The sequence below is a fragment of the Suillus bovinus genome (genome assembly GCF_016758785.1).
Source record: "Suillus bovinus strain UH-Sbo-P2 chromosome Unknown EDB93scaffold_16, whole genome shotgun sequence".
In the NCBI taxonomy this organism is placed as follows: Eukaryota; Fungi; Basidiomycota; class Agaricomycetes; order Boletales; family Suillaceae; genus Suillus; species Suillus bovinus.
The window spans coordinates 438,326-456,838 of NW_024542072.1; the positions used below are offsets into that span (position 1 = coordinate 438,326).

Genomic DNA, 18,513 nt, shown 5'->3' on the forward strand with positions numbered 1-18,513 from the left:
GGTTACCAGGGTTATACAGACTAGCTTCAAGTATTCCCTGTGTTGATCGTGATAGGCTGTTACTCATCGCCGTTACAGCTTGCGCCCCGACAACGCTTTTAATTGATTATGTTTTGCCTCGTACGCTGTTGCGGGTCAATGATGTGTTGCTGTCATCCCTAATTGGCAATAGTGTCGAACCGGTGAAAATCAACATGTATCGAGTCGTGGAAAAGAACAGCAGATCTTTTTGGTGATGGGAAATTGTTTGGAACCGTCCTCCAAGTACAAAGGTTGGATGTCGAGGAAGAGACCGGGGGTCTGCCAAGTACGCCTGCATCTATGTAAATACATAACCGTAGGTATCTTAACATGTAACCCCTTCTAAGAAACAGGAAATATGAGATAATAAGACTTAGTCGCATCGTGTTGTTAACTTGTTATATTACATTTTTATGTTCTTCAGCCGACTCGTGCCCTCTTTGCGGCTCCGCCATCCTCTTCCTCCTCCTCTTCGTCTCCTTCGCTGATTTCGTCCGCATAACGTTTCAAGCCGCCAGCAGAAGTGGGAGGCTCTTCTTCGTCTTCCTCGAAATACTCGTCGTCGTCCTCGGCGTCCTCGTCCTCAGCAGCAGCTGAGACTGACGTCCCATTCTGGAAGAATTGCATGGGTTTTCTGTGGAGAAAGAAAATGATGTATACGTACCTCGCCAACCAGTAGCGCCGTCAAACTTGGTTTGCTCTGTACCGATAACTCAACATTCTGCAAGAGGCGACCGACCGGGATTAAACATACCTTTGATGCGGGACCTCCTTCCTCTCCCTCCTCATCTTCATCGTCTTCTTCAGCTCCAACTGGGTGGGACGAGTCGCCTTGCTCTTCTTCTTCGCCCTGCGTTCATAAAACATTGACAGCGCAATTAAAAAGGAGGTAGACACAAGAGCGAGTTTAGATGCAATATAAAAAGTATCAAAAGAATAATATGCAAACCTCAACTTCATATTCATCGCTCTCCTCGCCTTCGTCAACCTCCTCTGGCTCTTCTCCGGGGACCGTAGGCTCTAGCGTGGGGTCAGGGGACATTTTTTGGGCTGTAAAAATGTATGACGCAGAGCCTCAAGGGATTGTGTTCGATGTTGGTTGAAATTGAACCAGCTGTGAAGGGGGAAGCGAGAAGAAGATTAGCGCCATGGTGACATAGCGAAATGATGGGTTCTCACCCCAGGGTAGGTAGCTGACGAACGTTTGGTCCTGTGCTCAACACGTCGCACGCTTAGAAAAGGTCGCCGTCCCAGGGGGATTGCTGTCTTTGGATGAGGCGGGAGGTCGCTGAGTGGGGGGTCGTTCACATCAGATGACCATGTGCTAAATTTTCTATCTGAGTGTAAATCGTTTATTCTGATCTCCATCTAGGACATCGCGCAATACCCCGAGGTCACCTGCCAGAGCCCTCAAAGACTGATCTTGTCAGCGCCCGCCGGACTCGGGGTATGATCGATCTTTATCAGCTTATGTGAAATTAAATTAAATGGTTTAACATTAGCCTTCAAATCTTGACTCTGGGTCCATTGAATGGATTAACCGCCTCTGACGTCAGGCGCTTCGTCAGCTATCCGAAATTTGTTAGGAGTCGTTTCATGGTTATCTGGTAGAGCCCCTGTATGTTAGATTGGTCATACTACTATACAGGGGCTCTCATTTAAGACGACCGTCTCCCTTCATTCCTTCAACGTTCGAACATTCAATCACTCAAGCAACCTTAACATGGCTCTCAGAATCGTCCGATGGTGTGTCTTGGGTGCGTCGTTATTTCTTCGCACCTCGCAGACTAGCTCATCTTCATCGCAGTGTTAACACTCATGTTTGCGATCGTGGTGCTTGGCATAAGTGCCCACCTCATCGCCATCAGACCTACAGACTACTGGCGGTTTGCTGCCCTTGCAGTCGCAGTCTCCTCTCTGACAATTTTGACATTGCCTGTCATGTGCGTTTTCTTCCCATTTGGCCGGACCAACACTAATTTACAGTCTCAAATTTCAGTCTCATAGTTAATTCCTTCTCAGGCGGTAGTTCACCAGAACGAGTCATGGGCGAGGCTCTTTGGATAGGTATGTACTTTCCGACTCTTCATTCTTGATAATTACCAAAGGCTTCGTTTGTTTTCAAGCCATCTTGTGGATTTTGTGGCTCTCAACTGGAGCCAACTCCACTCGTGCTGCTCGCTCAACTTTCTTCTCTGGTGCTTGTAGTTTCTGTAGGTGCCATATCTTCAGAGCAGGGGCGCTTTTTGATCGTGTTATCTTCGCATTCGCTTCTCAGTCACTGGCTACCCCAACAAGATCTGCAATGAATTCAAGGTCGTGGAGGGCTTTTCTTATATGATCTTCATCATCCGTGCGTCTTTTCCCTTCTCATTTTCTGTTTCTGAAGACGTGATTTCAGTGCTATGCTACATGATCGGGTTGATGGTGTGCGCGTTTATGCGCGACGATGATCACGACGGGCGTGCTCCTCAAACCTCTCAGGTGAAAGCCGCCGACCCGGAAGGTTAGTAACAGCATCTTGCTATAGCAGGGCATGTAACTGATATTACTTGCGCATTATTAACAGCCACCAGCCGGTGAATTGTCAAATATTGAGTTTGCTGAGCATTGCGTGTGAATTGGCTCGCATCGTAGTTTCCCTTTATGTTCTGAAAATCAATACTCTAATTTTTACATCCATAGTCATCGTTAATGTTACATATTTGTACGCCGTGATGCGAGTGCCTCTCATTGTGATAATGCAACGTGTGAGTATGTACTTTAATCCACAGTCAGAGATTTACGCTTGAGTCAATGCGATGAGTGAGACATTTTAGATTTTGAACTCCTCACAAGAGCGCTTGAGTTGTCTTTTTGGTGGTGCCAAAGTAGGTGCAGCACAAACAAGTGTCAAGAGACGCGGCTCATTCTGCCAAGCCACCGACTTCATTTGTTGGTATTTCTTATCAAGATGACCAGTGATCACCCGAAGTTCTCTCGTCTTGTCACCTGCAAACCCCCAAGGTTCTGGCCCTTCTGGGAGATTTAGAGTTATCTGATCGAAGCTTTTTCACCTCCGGAATCTGTTTATCGCGGTGATGCAATGCTAACGTTTTTCTGCTTCTAGTGCGCAGGACTAGGAATCTCAGTATGCCGCTGATCAAAGAGACGGCCTCGTGCTTGTCACGTTGGTCAATCAACGTTAAACTTATCAGCAATGGCACTAGGCCAGTTTAGCACTCGCTTGAAGACAACATGATAATCTGGCCAACTAGTCGTACGATTATGAGGGAATGCTGCAACGAGGTACGACATCAGAAAGCACTTTTTCTGCCTCGTGTTGCATGCGCTATCAGGCTGACCTACTATCTTCCTATAGAACGGTACACGGGAAAGTCGGAACTCTCTACGATGGCGACACGACTTTCCCGTCGCACGTTTCAGACGGATTACTCCGTGATGACTCTTCTTTGAACACGTTTGTGCTAGCTCCAGGCGTTATTGTCTCGTCGTACACATCGATAGAACATCTACGACTATCATGGAAGTATGCATGCATTGCGCCAGTGGCTGGTTTTTATACCGCCTGCATCTTTTGGACCATTGAGCTGTATTAGGTGTCTATGCCGAGCGCTGATTGGACGAGTGGTACCCCTTGCACAGCACGTCACGACAGCAACTGTGTTGTAATGTGCCACGACTGCTTTCGTATTGCTGCGTTATCAGCTACGATTGAGCTATTTGTTACGTGGGTCGGTACCAGTGCTGCACAGTAGCATACAGCTCAGATCGCATTCTAGTGCGTATTTTGCTAGGTCCGAGGGAACATGCAGTGACGCTTTTAGCAGCCTATCGCCGACGGCATGCGCAGCAGTTCATTATTGAGATACCGAGAACCTTTCGCATGAGCATGATCTACGAGTCTAGATTTTGCCATGAATTAGATGACTCACGATGTTGTCGAGGATTTTGATTCTTCAACGATATGAGGATCAGTGTCCCGCGCCACACAGATCAAATCCTGTTCATACGGGGTAAAACTAAGTTATCAACTGGTCCCATTTCGTTCAAGGACTGATCACGTACATTAGATGGCTTGTGATCTGTGTAGCAAGAGCTGTGCGTCTCGCACAGGAATAATAACCTTGAACCAGAGCACCACGAGAGAATATGCCCGATGTGAATATGATACTAATTTGTCATGTTACAGTTCGGTCTCACTCATGAGCTGGAAGGAACTGGATTCCTCACCGTGCGTTCGCAAACATCCGTGATTCTGTTATCTCCAAGGTGATTTCAGTATCAGTTCTCAGCGACTGGGGCCACTAGTTCGGATGGGCCTGGAGACCAGGTTGGTTCACTTCCATGGGCGGTCCCGTTCTGGCGTTGTACTTGCTTTGAGGCTAGATATAATTAGGGAAAGGTTCTAGGAAGCAATATAAAATAAATAGAAGAAACGGAGAAGGGAGACAAAACGGAGAGATGTTTCTGAGTTACGGCAAACTTTCGAGCAATTAATTGTGACCAAGCAAGGCCAGACAAAACGACTTGAACGAACCCATCAACCAAGCGAACTAAATCCTACAGCAACAAATCCTTTTTTCACTCCAAGTCAATCATATTCATTGACTCAGTCTTTCGTTAATACTTTATAATCCTGCTTTTCTTATACTCTCACAAGTGCTGTTATTTGCGTTTCCAGTAACCTGGCAGCTTGCGGTTAAGTGTCACTGCACAGCTAGCCTCGAGGCAGAATCTGAACTCAGTTCATATCTGGCAGCTTTTCAACCGTAACCTTGATCAAGGTCCCGCAGTATTAACTGCCAGTAATCTCTGTCAAGTCAGTACCAAAATCATTGATTGTCAGTACCTTGGCCTCACAGAACGGCATCGTTGACCGAAACACATATTTTCATTTCCCCCGTGTTCACCTCGTGGCCTTTCACGCCAACGCCGCGCGACGATTACCCATAATATCTCCCGCCCTAATTAATCGATCTCTCAACTGTCACAGAATCCAATTCCCTTTGTCATCTGCTCTTCTCTCTCTTGCACCTTCACTCCCACATACTCTTTGTTCGCCGGAAGTCACATACCCAACCCACAACCTTCCATTCCGATTCACCCAGGACTTTAGAGAGACGGCTTGCTTATCCCTCTTCTCGTAAACCTCGCCAATTTTTATTCCCGCGGATGCCTGGTGTAGCCGCCACCTTTCATCAGCGCGGTGCTTCAAAGAAAAACTTCAAATCTGTCCTTGGCTTCGGGTCTTTCAACCGAAGCCGTTCTTCTGTTGACTCTTACCTTCCCCGTCAACCTACAACTAGAGTCAGCATCGATACCACAAGAAGTTTTCAATACAAGCGCAAATCCCGCCAAGAACGTGCAAGTGCAACCGACGCCTCCTCTGATTCACTCTCAAGTTCCCCCCACGCACATCAGGAGCATAGTCAGAACCACAAACACGACCCCAATAACTCCGTCCGCAGTATGAAGTCCATAGACGCCGCTCATACCCGTCCTCTTAGAAGACCACCGGTCAGGATTGATGCTCAGGAAGGTCCCTGGAGCGTCAGCGTCGCTGAGACTCCAAATGATGCACACTCGTATAGCATTTACATAAAGAGTGAGTTTCGCATTTTTTTGCTCCACCCTTTCTCCGCCATGTTGGAGTTTGTTCATTACCAATGCATTTGGATTTTCGTCGGGCTTCCGAGGTAGCCGGGTTGCCATTCTGTGCGCACTCGACAGTGCCATGTGATCGCCGTCCAGCGTTTTATATCCTGAGGCCCCATTAATTCCTGCCACATGTCTTTAACAAACGAACCTGCTAATGATATTCTTTCTTCCGCAGCCTCCACACACAACCTCACCTTGACTCGCACTGCCACAGAGGTCGTCGAGTTGCACGTCAAGCTTGCAGACTCCGTCCCAGGCACAAGACTTCCCAAGTTGCCCATAGACTCGGCGGCCCAGCCCATGAAGCGAAATATTTTCCTCAACACGTTGTCCCGCCTTGCCTCACCAAGCAACAAAGTTGCGCGCACGGTATCTACACGTATTGCCAGCGCCAGTTCCATCACTCCCATCGTTTCGCCCACACACGAGATTGGCGATCCTTTTACAGAGGCGGGCACCACAGGTTCAGGGGGCAACATAGTCACGAGCCTTGCTGCATATCTCACCACCATCTCAAATGAACCAACGTTCCGACAGGCCCGCGCATGGAAGCGTTTTGTACGTGTGCGCACCGATGACCTCGAGAGCGTGCGTGTAGAGCGCGCAATCAAGCGTGTGCGCTCTGATCTGGCAGCACATGGGAGCTCCAAAGTTACCGCGGACAACAGCTCTGGCAACGTCAGCGAGATTGAGGTGGATGGTGTCAATGGTGCTTCGAGTGAAGTCAACCCGAACGATTTTGCTGTCCCTGATTTGAGAGAGGAGGGGATTAAAGAGGAAGAAGAGGATGTTGAGTCTACTCCTGTTCAGGTCGAGGATCTAGCTCCTGTTGCTGATGAGGCTCCTCTTACTGAAGCGCCTGAGGACATCGTGGTTGTGGATGAGGCAGTTGCTACACCCGTAGAGGCAGAACTTGCAGCTCCTAAGCCAACCGATGGAGAAGAGACAGTCGTATCTACTCCTGTCGCAGAGGTCCAAGCTTCCCGGATACTTCGTTCCCACTCTGCCGATCCCGATAAAGCTAGCCGTTTGTCGCGAGTATACACCTCCTCGACACTGCAGGAAGGCACGAGTTCCCAAACTGGCGATGACTCCTCGATCAGCACCAACACTGGGCGGCGTAAGAATCGCGCCAAGTCAAGTGACCCGCATAAAGAACTCAAGAAACGCTCAAAGCGCAAAGTTGTCATTGATGACTTTGAGATGATGCGTGTCCTTGGAAAGGGGTGTGCAGGCAAGGTCTTGCTTGTAAGACACAAGACAAGTTCGGATCTGTATGCCCTGAAGGCGATCACGAAGCGTCATGTATTGGCACATCAGGAACTGCAGCACACGTTGACCGAACAAGCTGTGCTCAAACGAATGGCAGCAGAGTCGAAAGACCCATTCGTTGTCAAGCTGTGGTGGAGTTTTCATGATAAGGAGAATCTATTTTTAGTCATGGTATGCTTCTTCATAGAAGTGCGCAACACTGCACGTTAATGTCATTTTCTTTTAGGATTTCCATCCAGGCGGTGACCTTGCCACGCAACTTGCACGTTGGGGTAGACTAGGTCGGGACCGTGCTCGGTTTTATGCCGCGGAGATAGTTGAAGGTGTCGAAGGCCTGCACGCGGCAGGCGTCATCTACCGCGATCTCAAACCTGAAAATATCCTTATTGGTGCAGACGGGCACATCGTACTGACAGACTTTGGCCTCTCAAAAGAGTTCCCACGCCGTGTGGCTGCAACAACTGCGCCTCCTACCCCCACACGAGGCGAATTCTACTCAGCTCCAAGCAGTGAACCTGCGACGCCGCCTTGGATGAAGGGCGAGAAGAGCCAGGACGTTGTGATGGGATGGCATGGGCAGACTGTTGGCCCTATGGACGCGACAACGACTTTTTGTGGCACAGCAGAGTATTTGGCTCCAGAGGTGATCCAAGGACTGCCATACAGCTACGAGGTCGACTGGTGGAGTTTTGGCACCATGCTTTATGAGATGTTGACGGGAATTGTAAGTGCCGTGGCTTGAATCTCCAACGGTTGCTCATATGCGCAATAGACGCCATTCTGGGCGAATAACCACTCCGACATGTATGTCAGGGTCCTACAGGATGAGCTGCAATTCCCTGAGGATAGGGCGATTGACCAAGATACCAAGAGCTTGATTAGAGGGGTAAGTAATACTTCCTGTCCATGACCACAAGTCATTTATATTTGCCCCCACATAGCTCTTGCAACGAAATCCTGCGCTTAGGATGTGCGAGCCGCGGATCAAGCGGCACCCGTACTTCTCCATGATGTGAGTTTATCACGAGGCCCACTTTCCTGATCCTGATATCTTCCCTTTTAGTGACTGGTCGCACGTGTATTACAAGCGCTACATACGTGAGGCATATTTGCTGCTGCAATAGATTTGATGTGCTTACTCGAGATCGTCCCTCTAGCCCCCTATATCCCACCCATTGACCCATCTAATGCCAGTGATACCCAGAACTTCGATGACACATTCCTGGATATGGAACCAGTGATTGATGACCCGAATGATCAGGAACAGACTGATACAGACCGTGACCAAACGGACGCTGAGCCTACAGATGGAGAAGGCGAGGATTCAAGCACGACGCCCTCGCATTCCCGTAGCCCATCAGTACATCCAATTGACGAAAGCGTCGATGTCTTTGACGGGTACTCGTTCAAGGGCCGGCATTCTGTTATCCTGGGCGATGACGACGATGACCTATCTGAAGAATCTGAACGGGAAGAGAGTGATGAGGAGGAGGTACCGGAGATTCTTTCGAATATTGCGGATACGCCTGTGCAACCGGAGGTCGAGGAAGCATCACCTGTTGTTGATGAAGTGACTCCAGAACCGAAGACTCCTGAAGCGAGACCACAGACTCTACCAGAGGAGCAGCCAACCGAGATCATCGTTCAGCCGCAAGAGGAAACTACAACACCGGTTGAGGAACCTTCAACGCCAGTTGAACCTATCACACCCTCAGAGCCGACATCTGCTCCAATCAAGGAATCACCGTTGCCGACTACTCCTACGTCGCCGCCTCAGGAGATTGTGCCTATTCCACCAGCCAAGGATGTCAAGCCGAAGGCTACGAAGCCAGCCGCTCCTCGGCCGAGCGCCCAACGCTCAACGCGTAATCGCCGAGAGAAGTCTGGTGTCCCTGCGCTTGACCGCTTCCTTTCCGATGGCCCTGATGAGGAAGAATGCACGGAAAAGGAAGAGGATGAGGACTGGGACTTCATTGAAGCTGGAGATGGCGAGGACCGTAATGGTACCAAGGGCACAAGCTTGTTTGCTCGGGGTGTTGTCGACCGATACCGGTTGGCCGTATTCCGCAAAGCATCAACCCCTTCGCAACGGATGGGTGGACGCTCATTTTCTGGCATGTCAAAAGAGTCTGATGTTCATGGTACCGATCCGACTGAGTCACCTAGTCCATCAGAGAAGCACCGTCGTGGACGTGCACCTGCGTTGAAGTTCCGAAAAACGCCTAGACAGTTCCTTCGTGCAAAGTCTCCGCCATCATCATTTCCCACCAAGTCAAGTTCTACTTCAAAAACCCTCACTCCTTCCACGTCCGCCACGCTATCGTCAGCATCAAGTGGTGGCCTCCTATCACCTTCCCTTTCAGGCACGAGCCCAATACCAATGTCCCCATCGCTCAAATCGAAAGAGTCGGCAACTTCAGTCGGCGAAAGTCTATCGTCGGACCCGTCAAATGGTGATACGATACCAGAAACCCTTTTTTCACCCGAATCGACGAGGGGAACCCCGACCGCTCACACCGAGGAGCCCGAAAAGCTTAAGACTAAAAAGCTTAAGAAGTACAAGGAAGGGGCAGAGAAAATGCTGTCCCTCTTTGCTTCTCCTCGTCAGTGATCACGATCCAGTCGACCGCGGGACCGGTCCCTTTTCTCTTCTGTTGCTTCCGCATTCTTCTCACCCAATCAAAGTCAAACAATAATCTTGTATCCTTCATCTCAAGACTCATTATCACTATGCATCGCCTCACAATTACTTACTAGCACTTTCCTTTTTTTCATCGTCCTTTTTATATCAGTTCATTGAGGATGGGTCGCGAACTAGAATCGCGATCAGTTTTTTGCTCCATTACATATGGATATGGACTGGGTGCTCGTTATACGTTTCTTAATTGATCACGTCCCTCTGTCGTTACTTCTGGCCATTACTGTTTTGCTGAAGCCAAAATCGAAAACAGGAGGCATTATTGTACAGACTTATTTAAATCCTTATAATTGCTTCAAGTTGCAACGCTCTATGAACCGCTCATAAAATTCTGACTTGAATTCGCAGAGGACTGCACACATTGCTCTTACATGCCGTCTGAAAAATCCCTTGCAATTGCCAAGTTACTGCGCCTGCGTTGCCAGCACTCTCTTCCTTATGAAGAGGCCTTTCTCCTCCAATCGAAATCATCGACGTTGCACCATTGACATGATCCGACATGACTTTTCTGGAACTATGAATTTCAATTATGATATGCCATAGCATTCGACAGTCTCAGCATAACGCAGATTGAATTTCGTTTCACATAAGGACTATAATGGGCGTATGACTAGTGAAACTGCTAATGTGCGGACAAGCGCTGCTTCGAAGGAAGAGCGATCCTAGTAGCCATCAGCACCTAACCTCCAGTTTTACAAGTGAGAACATCGATAATCCACAAAATGTAACGGTAGGCGGACGAAACTGATTCAAATATATTGAAGAGTCTGGCTTGCTTTGCAAAGCTCCTCGGTGTCTTCTTCCCAGTAGATCACCAATTGTCAAGAACACCTGAAACGAGAGGAATCAAAAGTATTGCATGACCAAAGCAACGTCCCTTGCATAAGTGAATCAAGGCTCCTAGGCGTTGACAAAAGGCGCAAAAATCGAAATTATACCGAAAGGAATCTTCGACTTTTTCAGCTTCCCGTTGATATGCACTTGGAGAAGGCTAGTGATGTGAAAAATGGTCCATTCCATTACATGATACTCTGAGCTAAGTTGGTTTCAGGACGATCAAGACTTGCTACTTTTGTGCCGTCGTCTTCTCGCACTTCGCATCCTTATCTCTGGGACACTGGACCGTAGACGCCTGTTCATGGCATCGTTTTGATAGGATCGATGGACCTCAAGAAGCGCATTGCTTCCATGCCAGAATTCAAGCAGAAGCCTAAGGTTCTTATTGTCAGTTTGAAAAAAAAAAACAGGTCGCGTTGGTCTGAACTTGAGTGCAAGCTACCTGCCCATTGAATTCCTGAACGTCACTTCCTGACGAGCGCCAACCAGAGTCCCCCGGAACTTGTTGCCCTGTCCCATGCCAATGAACATCACTCCGATGCACTTATGGTGGAACGCGGCGACCGAAAATCAAGGTTGAGCATCTAGGGTATATCTGTCTATGGTTGACCCTACTGACAGCCATCGATGGCGTGCACCGAATAAGCCCAGGTCTATGTCAAACACTTTATGGTTTTGACTTACACTTTCTTCGTCACATCACACCATCGAAGGCCGCATACTCCAGATCCAAAAACGCAAGATCGCCATCGTCAAAGAGGCGTTCCGGTGGAGCAATAAATTGGGTAAAGCAGACCCGGAGAATTTCGAGAACTCGAGAGTTATATTGGGCGATGATTAATAAATGGTTTCTTGGAATGATGGTCTATGGAACGATAAATCAATCACTGAATCAAAATGGACTTGGATAGGAACTTCAAAACCCACGATCCAGACACAGCTACATTGCTGAACTCTCACTTCCATAGAATTGCGACTCGTGAGCAATTTGTTGTTTCACCGTACGGTGATCATATTATCTAACAGGCACATGAGAGAAAAACTTGTTGAAGTCCGAAGTCACCGATGAGACAGAGGACGCGGAAGGAAGGAACCCCGAAGTCTCGGAGGTCGAGAAGCCGAAAGTATAAGCTGGTCCGAGCGCAGTCCAGGCGCAGCCAATAGGCTGCGCCCTCTTGACATGACCTTGCGCCATCCAATATATGTCGAGATTTTCCACTCTATTCCGTTCCGTACTTACGATCTATAAAGGCAGTGAGCCTTCGAGCGAACATCTCAGTCGTTTGACCAAACACTGAGATGTAAGTACTTACCGTTTCGTATACGTTAGCGAGATGCTAACCAAAACAATAGCGTACCTTTTGTTCTAGGTACTAATTAATATTATGAGTTGTTTGACCAAACACTGAGATCGTACCTTTTGTTCTAGCCCTCTGCTCATAATCTCCACAAAACTGTCAGAAGTGAAGCTAGTGAAGGCCCTGCATCTTAACGATACATGCCCTGGAATGTCCTGATATATAGAATTATTCCACTCGGAGTCCGTCTTGATCGCGCTGCAAAATCAACATGACCAAAACTGTGGGGTATGTCAGCACATCTTGACGTTATTACCAGCGTAGCCAGAGTGCACTAGTGCACCATACTCGTCCTCAAGTGCAGTTAGAAAGTTGAATAAAAAAATTTCGTGAGGGCCATGGAATTGTAGGTAAGCTATCGCATTGGTGGCTTGAACACGTTAAAAGACTTTTTTGCTTCGTGGAGCATGACCCTGAGCTTCCTCACGAAGAGCGTGGCGCTATTTCACAATATGCTCTCCTCTGTTTATCGACTGGTAACGGAGCGAAGCGGAAGCCAGAGCGTCCAGTTGAGCGTCACGAGGTAGACCACGTCCCAGGCACCTTCCGCAGGGACCCGTTCCTAAGATAAGGGTCTGATGACTAGTAGGCCTCGAGGGATACTAAAGAGGCATGCGGCAGCGGTTTCGAGCCTTTGAGAGTTCTCGTTGGGGGGCTTGCCGCTACCCCTATCGCGCAGTTATGCTCGTTCTGTTTAGGAGGATAGCACTGAGCCTATATACAACATAGTGGGAGTAAATGGTCCGGTAGGGTTTCATCTGGTTCGGGCAGTAAGCCGAACATGGTACCCGTTTACGGCCGTTTCCGAGCCGCATTGGTGTTCGTGCAGGAACGGAACCGATTTATGTGCAATGAATAGCTAACTGTTCGGCACTCACTCAACCCTGCATAATGGATGACCCCATGAAGAAGCTCAGTGATGAACCTGAAAGGAATTTACTGACCAGATTAGAGGGTTTGCAGGAAAAATAACGGCAAGACCCAGCCATGATTGTTAGGGTCGCTACTCATGGGCAAGGCTTGTGGTCTTTCAAGCGAGTGAATGATCTCACATAACTGTGGAGAGCGGCCAACACCGAGACCGGATCAAACTCATTGCTTAGTCAGCTTTAAGTTGTCTGGTAAGTACTACACGCCTGAAGTTTACCAACACCACTGCACTGGCCTAAGTGTGTTGCGGTAACTGTCGATTAGCGGTATTTTGCCCTCGTCCACGAACGTCCTCGATATACTTTAAGTTAGCTCCTTCGGCGTTTTTTTCCAGGCCTGACACATGCCAATTGAATCTCCAGTATTGGCAGTTCTGCGGTTATGGGCCCGATGTTAATTCAACGTAAGTTCTTGGCAAACCTCTGTCACTAATCAAGGCTTTGATGCTAAATGTCACCCCTTTTGTTATCAACGCATTTGCCCAAATAGTGAAGCCCTAAACGCGTGTGCTTCTGGAATGCTCACCAACGCCTCATTATAAGCGTCGTACGACTGCGGAGCCGCCGTTTCCGTTGCACAACAACTCTGATGACCTTTTCCCTAGAGCTCTTCTTCCCCTGAACGCATCGCAATATATGACTTCAACTGCAACAACAGCACATGACCTTAGTTCATTTTATTACGTGCAAAGTTAGTCTCCCGACTTCCAATCTGATTCAATCCAAACACTGTTTTCAGTTGCTGTCGCTGCCGTCGTCTTGTATGATCACTGTATGTAATTCGTCAATTCTTGTGACCACTCGCTCAGTTATTGTCTGCTCAGCGTTGACCTTCGGTCGTGAGGTGAGTCGATGTTGACTAATCGTCGGCTAGCAAAACCTAATGACATTGCTGGACTCCTAGATAGATTATATATGGGTGGGTCAAACTTGAAAATAGTGTCCACCCGTCACATACTAATTTCATCAATGTACAGCGGAGGCCGCCTTCATTTGTGGCCGCCTTATATCTATTGGTATGTGCAACTAGTATGGATTTTTCTAGTCTTTATGTTGGTTAGGACCGTTACTTGGGCGATTCCGTTGTAATGTAAGCTCTTGCATTTAGCTCTTATCAATAGTCTGATACGTTCTCAGCATTGGGGTATATTGTGTGTTGATATTTATATCATAAGTTATCTCGCTGACACGCTCTAGTGTGCCTCACAGAGGATGCATCAACACAAGTGAGCATGTCTGTCTGAACGTATGATATGCGGTTTTTTTACGAAGTTTTTTTCACAGGAGTATGGTCTAAAGCGCGCTTGATCCGTACTTCTTGCTGATTGTATTGGTTTTACGCATTTTCAGATGCAAGTACATTTGCTTCGTATTTCAAATGTTCAGCTTCTGATTATAACCAAGGCTTTCGGCTTTTCCAGGTCCGAGCGTGGGGTACTCTTCTGTGTTCATGGCTTACTCAATGTAAATCATATTTTGTGCGTATGCAATTCGACATTAACCTTGCCCGCACAGGCATCATGCAACTCCGAATATATGCTATGTACCGTCAAACTAGGTGGATACTCATGATATTGGTCTTTTCTTTTTTCAGCGAGGTCCTTGCTGTCGTTGTAATCATCTGGAGAACCATCGGTCCAACAAGCCAATTGGTTGGTACGTACTGCAAAGAGATGTTGGCGTCACGCTCGTTCACTAAACATCACCAGTCACCGACAAGTCTTCAATTTTTCCTGGGAAGCACCTGTGCACCTTCTCCGGGATCAACACAAATTTCACCTATTTGTTTATACCCGTCCTTTGCTTCGAGGTCTTACTCTTCTTCTTGGCCATCAGAGTTTCTCTCAATAATATGAGAGAGAGAAAGGCCACCCCTGGTCCCTCCAGCTTGCGCGTAAACTCATTTATGAGTATCCTTGTGCGAGACAGCATTTTGTATTTCTTCATGTTAGCATCATCTTTGTTCATACGTTCCTAATCATTGGCTGATAGACGGTCCATCTAGAAACCTGGCGATGTGCGCTATCGTCATGGGCCTGTGGCGGAATGCCGCTGTGAGATTCTTTTGGGAGTTATTTTTTTGGAGTATTACTGACTATTACTCGTTTATTTCTGCATGCAAACAGGCCCTACACGCAACCATATCTATCCCGTTCATCATGCTAGTCCAGACCATAATCGGCACTCGCATGGTAATCAACTTCAAGGAACACTGTTCTCGCCGGTTGAGCTCGGAACCAATCATGATCACTGGGTCAATATACTTTGCAGGAGTCGTTGAAGAGACTGGGCGACAGGGTACGATCCATGACCAGTCGAACGAAAGTGACGAGGAGATGCAGCCGGTCAAGAGTAATGAAGAAAGTGCTGAGGTCATCACTTATGAGGATATTGAGGAGTTGTAACTTTTGATTGCTGCGATCCACATACACGGATCGATTTCTATAATACATGTTCAAAGTACCTAGCTCATGCAGCGCGATTTTGCACACGAGCCTGCATAACATGGTGTACCGTGTACACCCGCGCAGTTAGCATGAGCAATTAAGTAAGCATTGGAACCAGGGATCGCATAGTTCCTAATAATTCTGGAATTTCCTTTGTAATCTAGTGCTTTCTGCTTTCTTGGTCTACGTCCTGCAAGGTCCGCATGGACTTCGATATGGAAAGGACCATCGCTTACCACTCGCCCTCCGCCTGGATTCCAGCGCAGAAAGTACTCGCCCTGTCAACATGACTCAGGAAAGGAGAGGTTTGGCCTCCTAAAATTTTCAAATCCGAAGTCCCCTCTTCTTCACAACCATGACCATGGCGGTTGGATTCTTGTCGCTTCCTACAGAGCTCATATGCCACATTCTAATCCTTCTTAGCCCCAGGGACATCAGTTGCTGTGCAATGGTCCGCTGTTTCCCATGGTTCCATATTTCCTCCAGGGCTAACGTTCAATCATGCTAGACCTGCAATACCTTTTCGGTTGTGGTCCAGAATTCTGTCCACATTCAATACAAGCTTGAAATCTATGCTCAGGGTTTGATTAGTACTGAGACCACTACCATGAACTCGATCGGCGTTTCCAGAAAGACTTTGTGTTCGCTCAAGCAATTAGCATCTTTGTGGCCATCTGACTTCCGTGCGACCACCACCTTTGAAGCAGTGGTTCCCATAAATATTCCATCGCCATGGCCACTCCAATCTGTGAAATGTGGGCTTTGGTGATTACCTCATATAGCGGACAATTTCTACATTCAGGATTGCAACACGAATCCCACACACTCCCGGACGTGGTCTATCGATGATATATATCCACGACACTGGACTCCGTGCCATGATGCCTTCGACCCTCTGCAGGATCTTATGGTTGTAGTTTCTAAGCCTTATGACTGTATCACTGTGACTAGTGCAGAACAAGATCACCGTGTCTTTTGCATAGAGTTTCGACTGGCTTCATCCCAGCGTCCACATCCGGATGCTGCGTGCGCTTCCTTGGAGTGCAGACATACCTTTGATGCACCTGGCTATTACCATGCTGCTTTGCATCCGCCTATAATCTGTGGTGATCGTGTATTTGTCGTTTATTGGCTAGAGGACACGGATGACTGGCTTGTATCTGGCATGTTCATACAAGTCATTGATTGGAGGAAGGGATTTGCATATAGCGTAAGTTCCCTCTGTTTGGAAAAATCTTGCTGCTCAACATAAGCAGCATTTTTTATGTCAACCGGAGGACTCATTTTGTCACCGTTACCATTTCCATCCAATCGACGAACAGAAGTTTCTCATCATTAGTTCCAAAGACTCGATATACTTGTACACGTTACAAGGGCTCGATGGGCCGCCTCAGCGCCGAATTACATATCACCTTCCTAAGAGACGCCGTCTACCCATGGACCAAGTCATTATCCACGCCCAACCATCATTCCGTGGCAAAGCAGCACGCCCAGGACTGATGCCCAGCTATGTGCCCTCCCTGGAGTCGCAGATTATGGTTCTACAGTATCTTTCCAAAGCGCGGAATGCTATCCTAGTCATCGATATGGCCATTTTCTCTGACATGGCCTTGCACTCAGATATGCCCGTCGAGATTCCTTGGTCAGACTGGGGACCTCAACATACGCATTACTTTCGGCACCACAAAAGCTACCGTTACGGTATCAGAGTGTTTGGCAGCAAAATGGCCTATGCCCTTCCCCAAGATTATATTCCTGATCCAGGTCAAAGACTGAAAAGGCTCGCCACTGAGGGTTACTTCTATGTGCACATCTGGGACTTCAATAAGCGAGTCCTTGCTCGTTCGGATATCAACGATCCTGACTCGCCAGATCTCCGCATTTGTAAGTCGCAGACGACTGACTCCTTCGGTAAAGATATCTTCTCGAGTCGTGCATTCATTGCAACGGTCTGTCGCACGCCTTTTCCGACAGGTGATTCCTGTATATTCTTGGAACAGGATCGGCTTACTGTGACATGGGTACGTGTTCTCTGTTTGAATACAGCAACGGTCTGATGTGACCGCATTGTAGGCTCGGGATCATGAAATTAGTATACAGGTCACTTCCCCCGTACCAATTCATTAGTGCCAAAACAGCAGGCCGCCTAGGTATTCCTTCTTCTTCCGCTACTTAGTTTGCGTTGTAGCATCCAGTACCTTGTATTGCATTTACACCAACCGCATGGGCTTACAATATAGCAGACACGCCACTTTGTAAACGGTCCAAGCCATAGCTCCTGGGCCTGAGCCTCCAATATGTGCTAGCCATGCTTCAAGTTGTCCACCTAGTATGCCATTACGGCGGGAAACCGTCTGTCGGATTCGACTCCAACTGCGCTAACTCACCAACACCGTCTTGCCATATACTTTCATATTCGACTAGGTCTTCCTTCCCAATGTTGCTGAAATAAATACCACAGGTCGAAGCTATGTACAAGGCCTCCTGGGGAGTCAACGGGGAGATTCATATAGCGGTGGCTTTTTCAGGTAAATGGCATCTCGTGTTTCATTGCAAAGGGTTGAACTATTACTGTGGAGGATAAGTACCACACAGTCTTCCTAGTCATATTATCCTTCGACGGTGTCTGGGCTTTCCTGTCTCTCGAGGTGCTCACACCTGTCCTCAGTTAGCTACTTCTGGAACTGCCACACATCACCCAGCAGCAACTGAGACCATTTCGCTTCAACAACGCCCCAGGTGCAGTTTCTTCGTGTGGCACACAGGCCTGCAGCAATCTCTGTTGGAAGCAAATAAATAACAGTATGAGGTGCTTCTCGTTCATAACCAGATCTCTAGAACGTCCCTTACGAACACCAACGCTCAGAGCCTCAGAGCGGTCTGTCGTCCTCAGCGGCAACTCAGCCTGGCCCACAGCCAAACTCAACGCTAAAGCCTCCGCCTCGGATGTAGATAACGACACAGAAACCTGTTCAAGAAAGTTGTTATAACGTTTGCATCGCACTCAGATGCATCACACGCCACCATTCTCTCCCTGCCTTTGTTGCCCAGCCTGTTTTCTCGTTCCTATAGCGTACGCTTGTCGTCATTTCTTCATCAGCACGTTTATGTTGATCGAATACACGTGCATTCGCGGTGTACACATTAATTCATAGCGATTCATCATTGTCGAGCAAAACTATTGCTATTATTCAGACAATGTTGATTTCTGGTCTCAGATCTGTCATCCAATTCTTCTCGATTCGGTTCCCGTCGCTTCCTACGGAGCTCATCTGTTGCATCTTACCCCC

At 47.9% G+C, this 18,513-nt stretch overlaps 6 protein-coding genes across 6 annotated transcripts; 5 read left to right on the forward strand and 1 right to left on the reverse strand.

The window, feature by feature from the left end:
- Window positions 1-441: 441 nt before the first annotated feature.
- EDB93DRAFT_1102702 (uncharacterized protein) lies at window positions 442-1,063 on the reverse strand (the record flags this gene model as incomplete). Its single annotated transcript, XM_041447236.1, has 4 exons — window positions 442-633; window positions 686-742; window positions 776-871; window positions 971-1,063. The coding sequence occupies 4 exons, from the start codon at window positions 1,061-1,063 to the stop codon at window positions 442-444; spliced, it is 438 nt and encodes a 145-aa protein (XP_041309423.1).
- A 531-nt stretch (window positions 1,064-1,594) lies between these two features.
- Window positions 1,595-2,899, forward strand: EDB93DRAFT_224548 (uncharacterized protein). The gene is made up of 7 exons (XM_041455777.1): window positions 1,595-1,778; window positions 1,829-1,964; window positions 2,021-2,088; window positions 2,148-2,234; window positions 2,300-2,374; window positions 2,423-2,527; window positions 2,591-2,899. The coding sequence occupies exons 1-7, from the start codon at window positions 1,745-1,747 to the stop codon at window positions 2,602-2,604; spliced, it is 519 nt and encodes a 172-aa protein (XP_041309424.1). The 5' UTR covers window positions 1,595-1,744; the 3' UTR covers window positions 2,605-2,899.
- A 2,297-nt stretch (window positions 2,900-5,196) lies between these two features.
- On the forward strand, window positions 5,197-9,565 carry EDB93DRAFT_1102704 (uncharacterized protein; the record flags this gene model as incomplete). The annotated part of the gene is made up of 7 exons (XM_041447237.1): window positions 5,197-5,629; window positions 5,858-7,125; window positions 7,181-7,678; window positions 7,727-7,840; window positions 7,896-7,966; window positions 8,018-8,052; window positions 8,112-9,565. 7 exons carry the CDS (start codon window positions 5,197-5,199, stop codon window positions 9,563-9,565), a joined length of 3,873 nt encoding a protein of 1,290 aa, XP_041309425.1.
- Window positions 9,566-12,975: 3,410 nt separating this feature from the next.
- EDB93DRAFT_224759 (uncharacterized protein) lies at window positions 12,976-15,361 on the forward strand. Its single transcript, XM_041455778.1, has 15 exons — window positions 12,976-13,084; window positions 13,140-13,180; window positions 13,267-13,467; window positions 13,516-13,548; window positions 13,601-13,620; window positions 13,681-13,695; window positions 13,754-13,792; window positions 13,838-13,866; window positions 13,914-13,927; window positions 13,974-14,006; window positions 14,181-14,240; window positions 14,292-14,432; window positions 14,486-14,723; window positions 14,782-14,830; window positions 14,903-15,361. Exons 3-15 carry the CDS (start codon window positions 13,413-13,415, stop codon window positions 15,179-15,181), a joined length of 1,005 nt encoding a protein of 334 aa, XP_041309426.1. The 5' UTR covers window positions 12,976-13,084; window positions 13,140-13,180; window positions 13,267-13,412; the 3' UTR covers window positions 15,182-15,361.
- Window positions 15,349-16,298, forward strand: EDB93DRAFT_1135542 (uncharacterized protein). Its single transcript, XM_041449119.1, has 2 exons — window positions 15,349-15,674; window positions 15,732-16,298. Exons 1-2 carry the CDS (start codon window positions 15,579-15,581, stop codon window positions 15,990-15,992), a joined length of 357 nt encoding a protein of 118 aa, XP_041309427.1. The 5' UTR covers window positions 15,349-15,578; the 3' UTR covers window positions 15,993-16,298.
- Window positions 16,299-16,623: 325 nt separating this feature from the next.
- EDB93DRAFT_1135543 (uncharacterized protein) lies at window positions 16,624-17,454 on the forward strand. The gene is made up of 2 exons (XM_041449120.1): window positions 16,624-17,244; window positions 17,297-17,454. Exons 1-2 carry the CDS (start codon window positions 16,660-16,662, stop codon window positions 17,348-17,350), a joined length of 639 nt encoding a protein of 212 aa, XP_041309428.1. The 5' UTR covers window positions 16,624-16,659; the 3' UTR covers window positions 17,351-17,454.
- Window positions 17,455-18,513: the final 1,059 nt, after the last annotated feature.

What these genes read in the sequence shown, in the direction of transcription:
- EDB93DRAFT_224548 (XM_041455777.1), top strand. Translation starts at nt 1,745, where the DNA reads ATGGCTCTCAGAATCGTCCGATGGTGTGTCTTGG. An exon ending in ATTTTGACATTGCCTGTCAT is followed by an intron (nt 1,965 to 2,020) that starts GTGCGTTTTCTT and finishes CTCAAATTTCAG; the next exon opens with TCTCATAGTTAATTCCTTCT. An exon ending in CTCTGGTGCTTGTAGTTTCT is followed by an intron (nt 2,235 to 2,299) that starts GTAGGTGCCATA and finishes TTCGCTTCTCAG; the next exon opens with TCACTGGCTACCCCAACAAG.
- EDB93DRAFT_224759 (XM_041455778.1), top strand. Translation starts at nt 13,413, where the DNA reads ATGACTTCAACTGCAACAACAGCACATGACCTTAGTTCATTTTATTAC. An exon ending in TCCAACAAGCCAATTGGTTG is followed by an intron (nt 14,433 to 14,485) that starts GTACGTACTGCA and finishes AAACATCACCAG; the next exon opens with TCACCGACAAGTCTTCAATT. An exon ending in AGCATTTTGTATTTCTTCAT is followed by an intron (nt 14,724 to 14,781) that starts GTTAGCATCATC and finishes CGGTCCATCTAG; the next exon opens with AAACCTGGCGATGTGCGCTA.
- EDB93DRAFT_1135542 (XM_041449119.1), top strand. Translation starts at nt 15,579, where the DNA reads ATGACCATGGCGGTTGGATTCTTGTCGCTTCCTACAGAGCTCATATGC. An exon ending in ACATCAGTTGCTGTGCAATG is followed by an intron (nt 15,675 to 15,731) that starts GTCCGCTGTTTC and finishes CAATCATGCTAG; the next exon opens with ACCTGCAATACCTTTTCGGT.
- EDB93DRAFT_1135543 (XM_041449120.1), top strand. Translation starts at nt 16,660, where the DNA reads ATGGACCAAGTCATTATCCACGCCCAACCATCATTCCGTGGCAAAGCA. An exon ending in ATCGGCTTACTGTGACATGG is followed by an intron (nt 17,245 to 17,296) that starts GTACGTGTTCTC and finishes ACCGCATTGTAG; the next exon opens with GCTCGGGATCATGAAATTAG.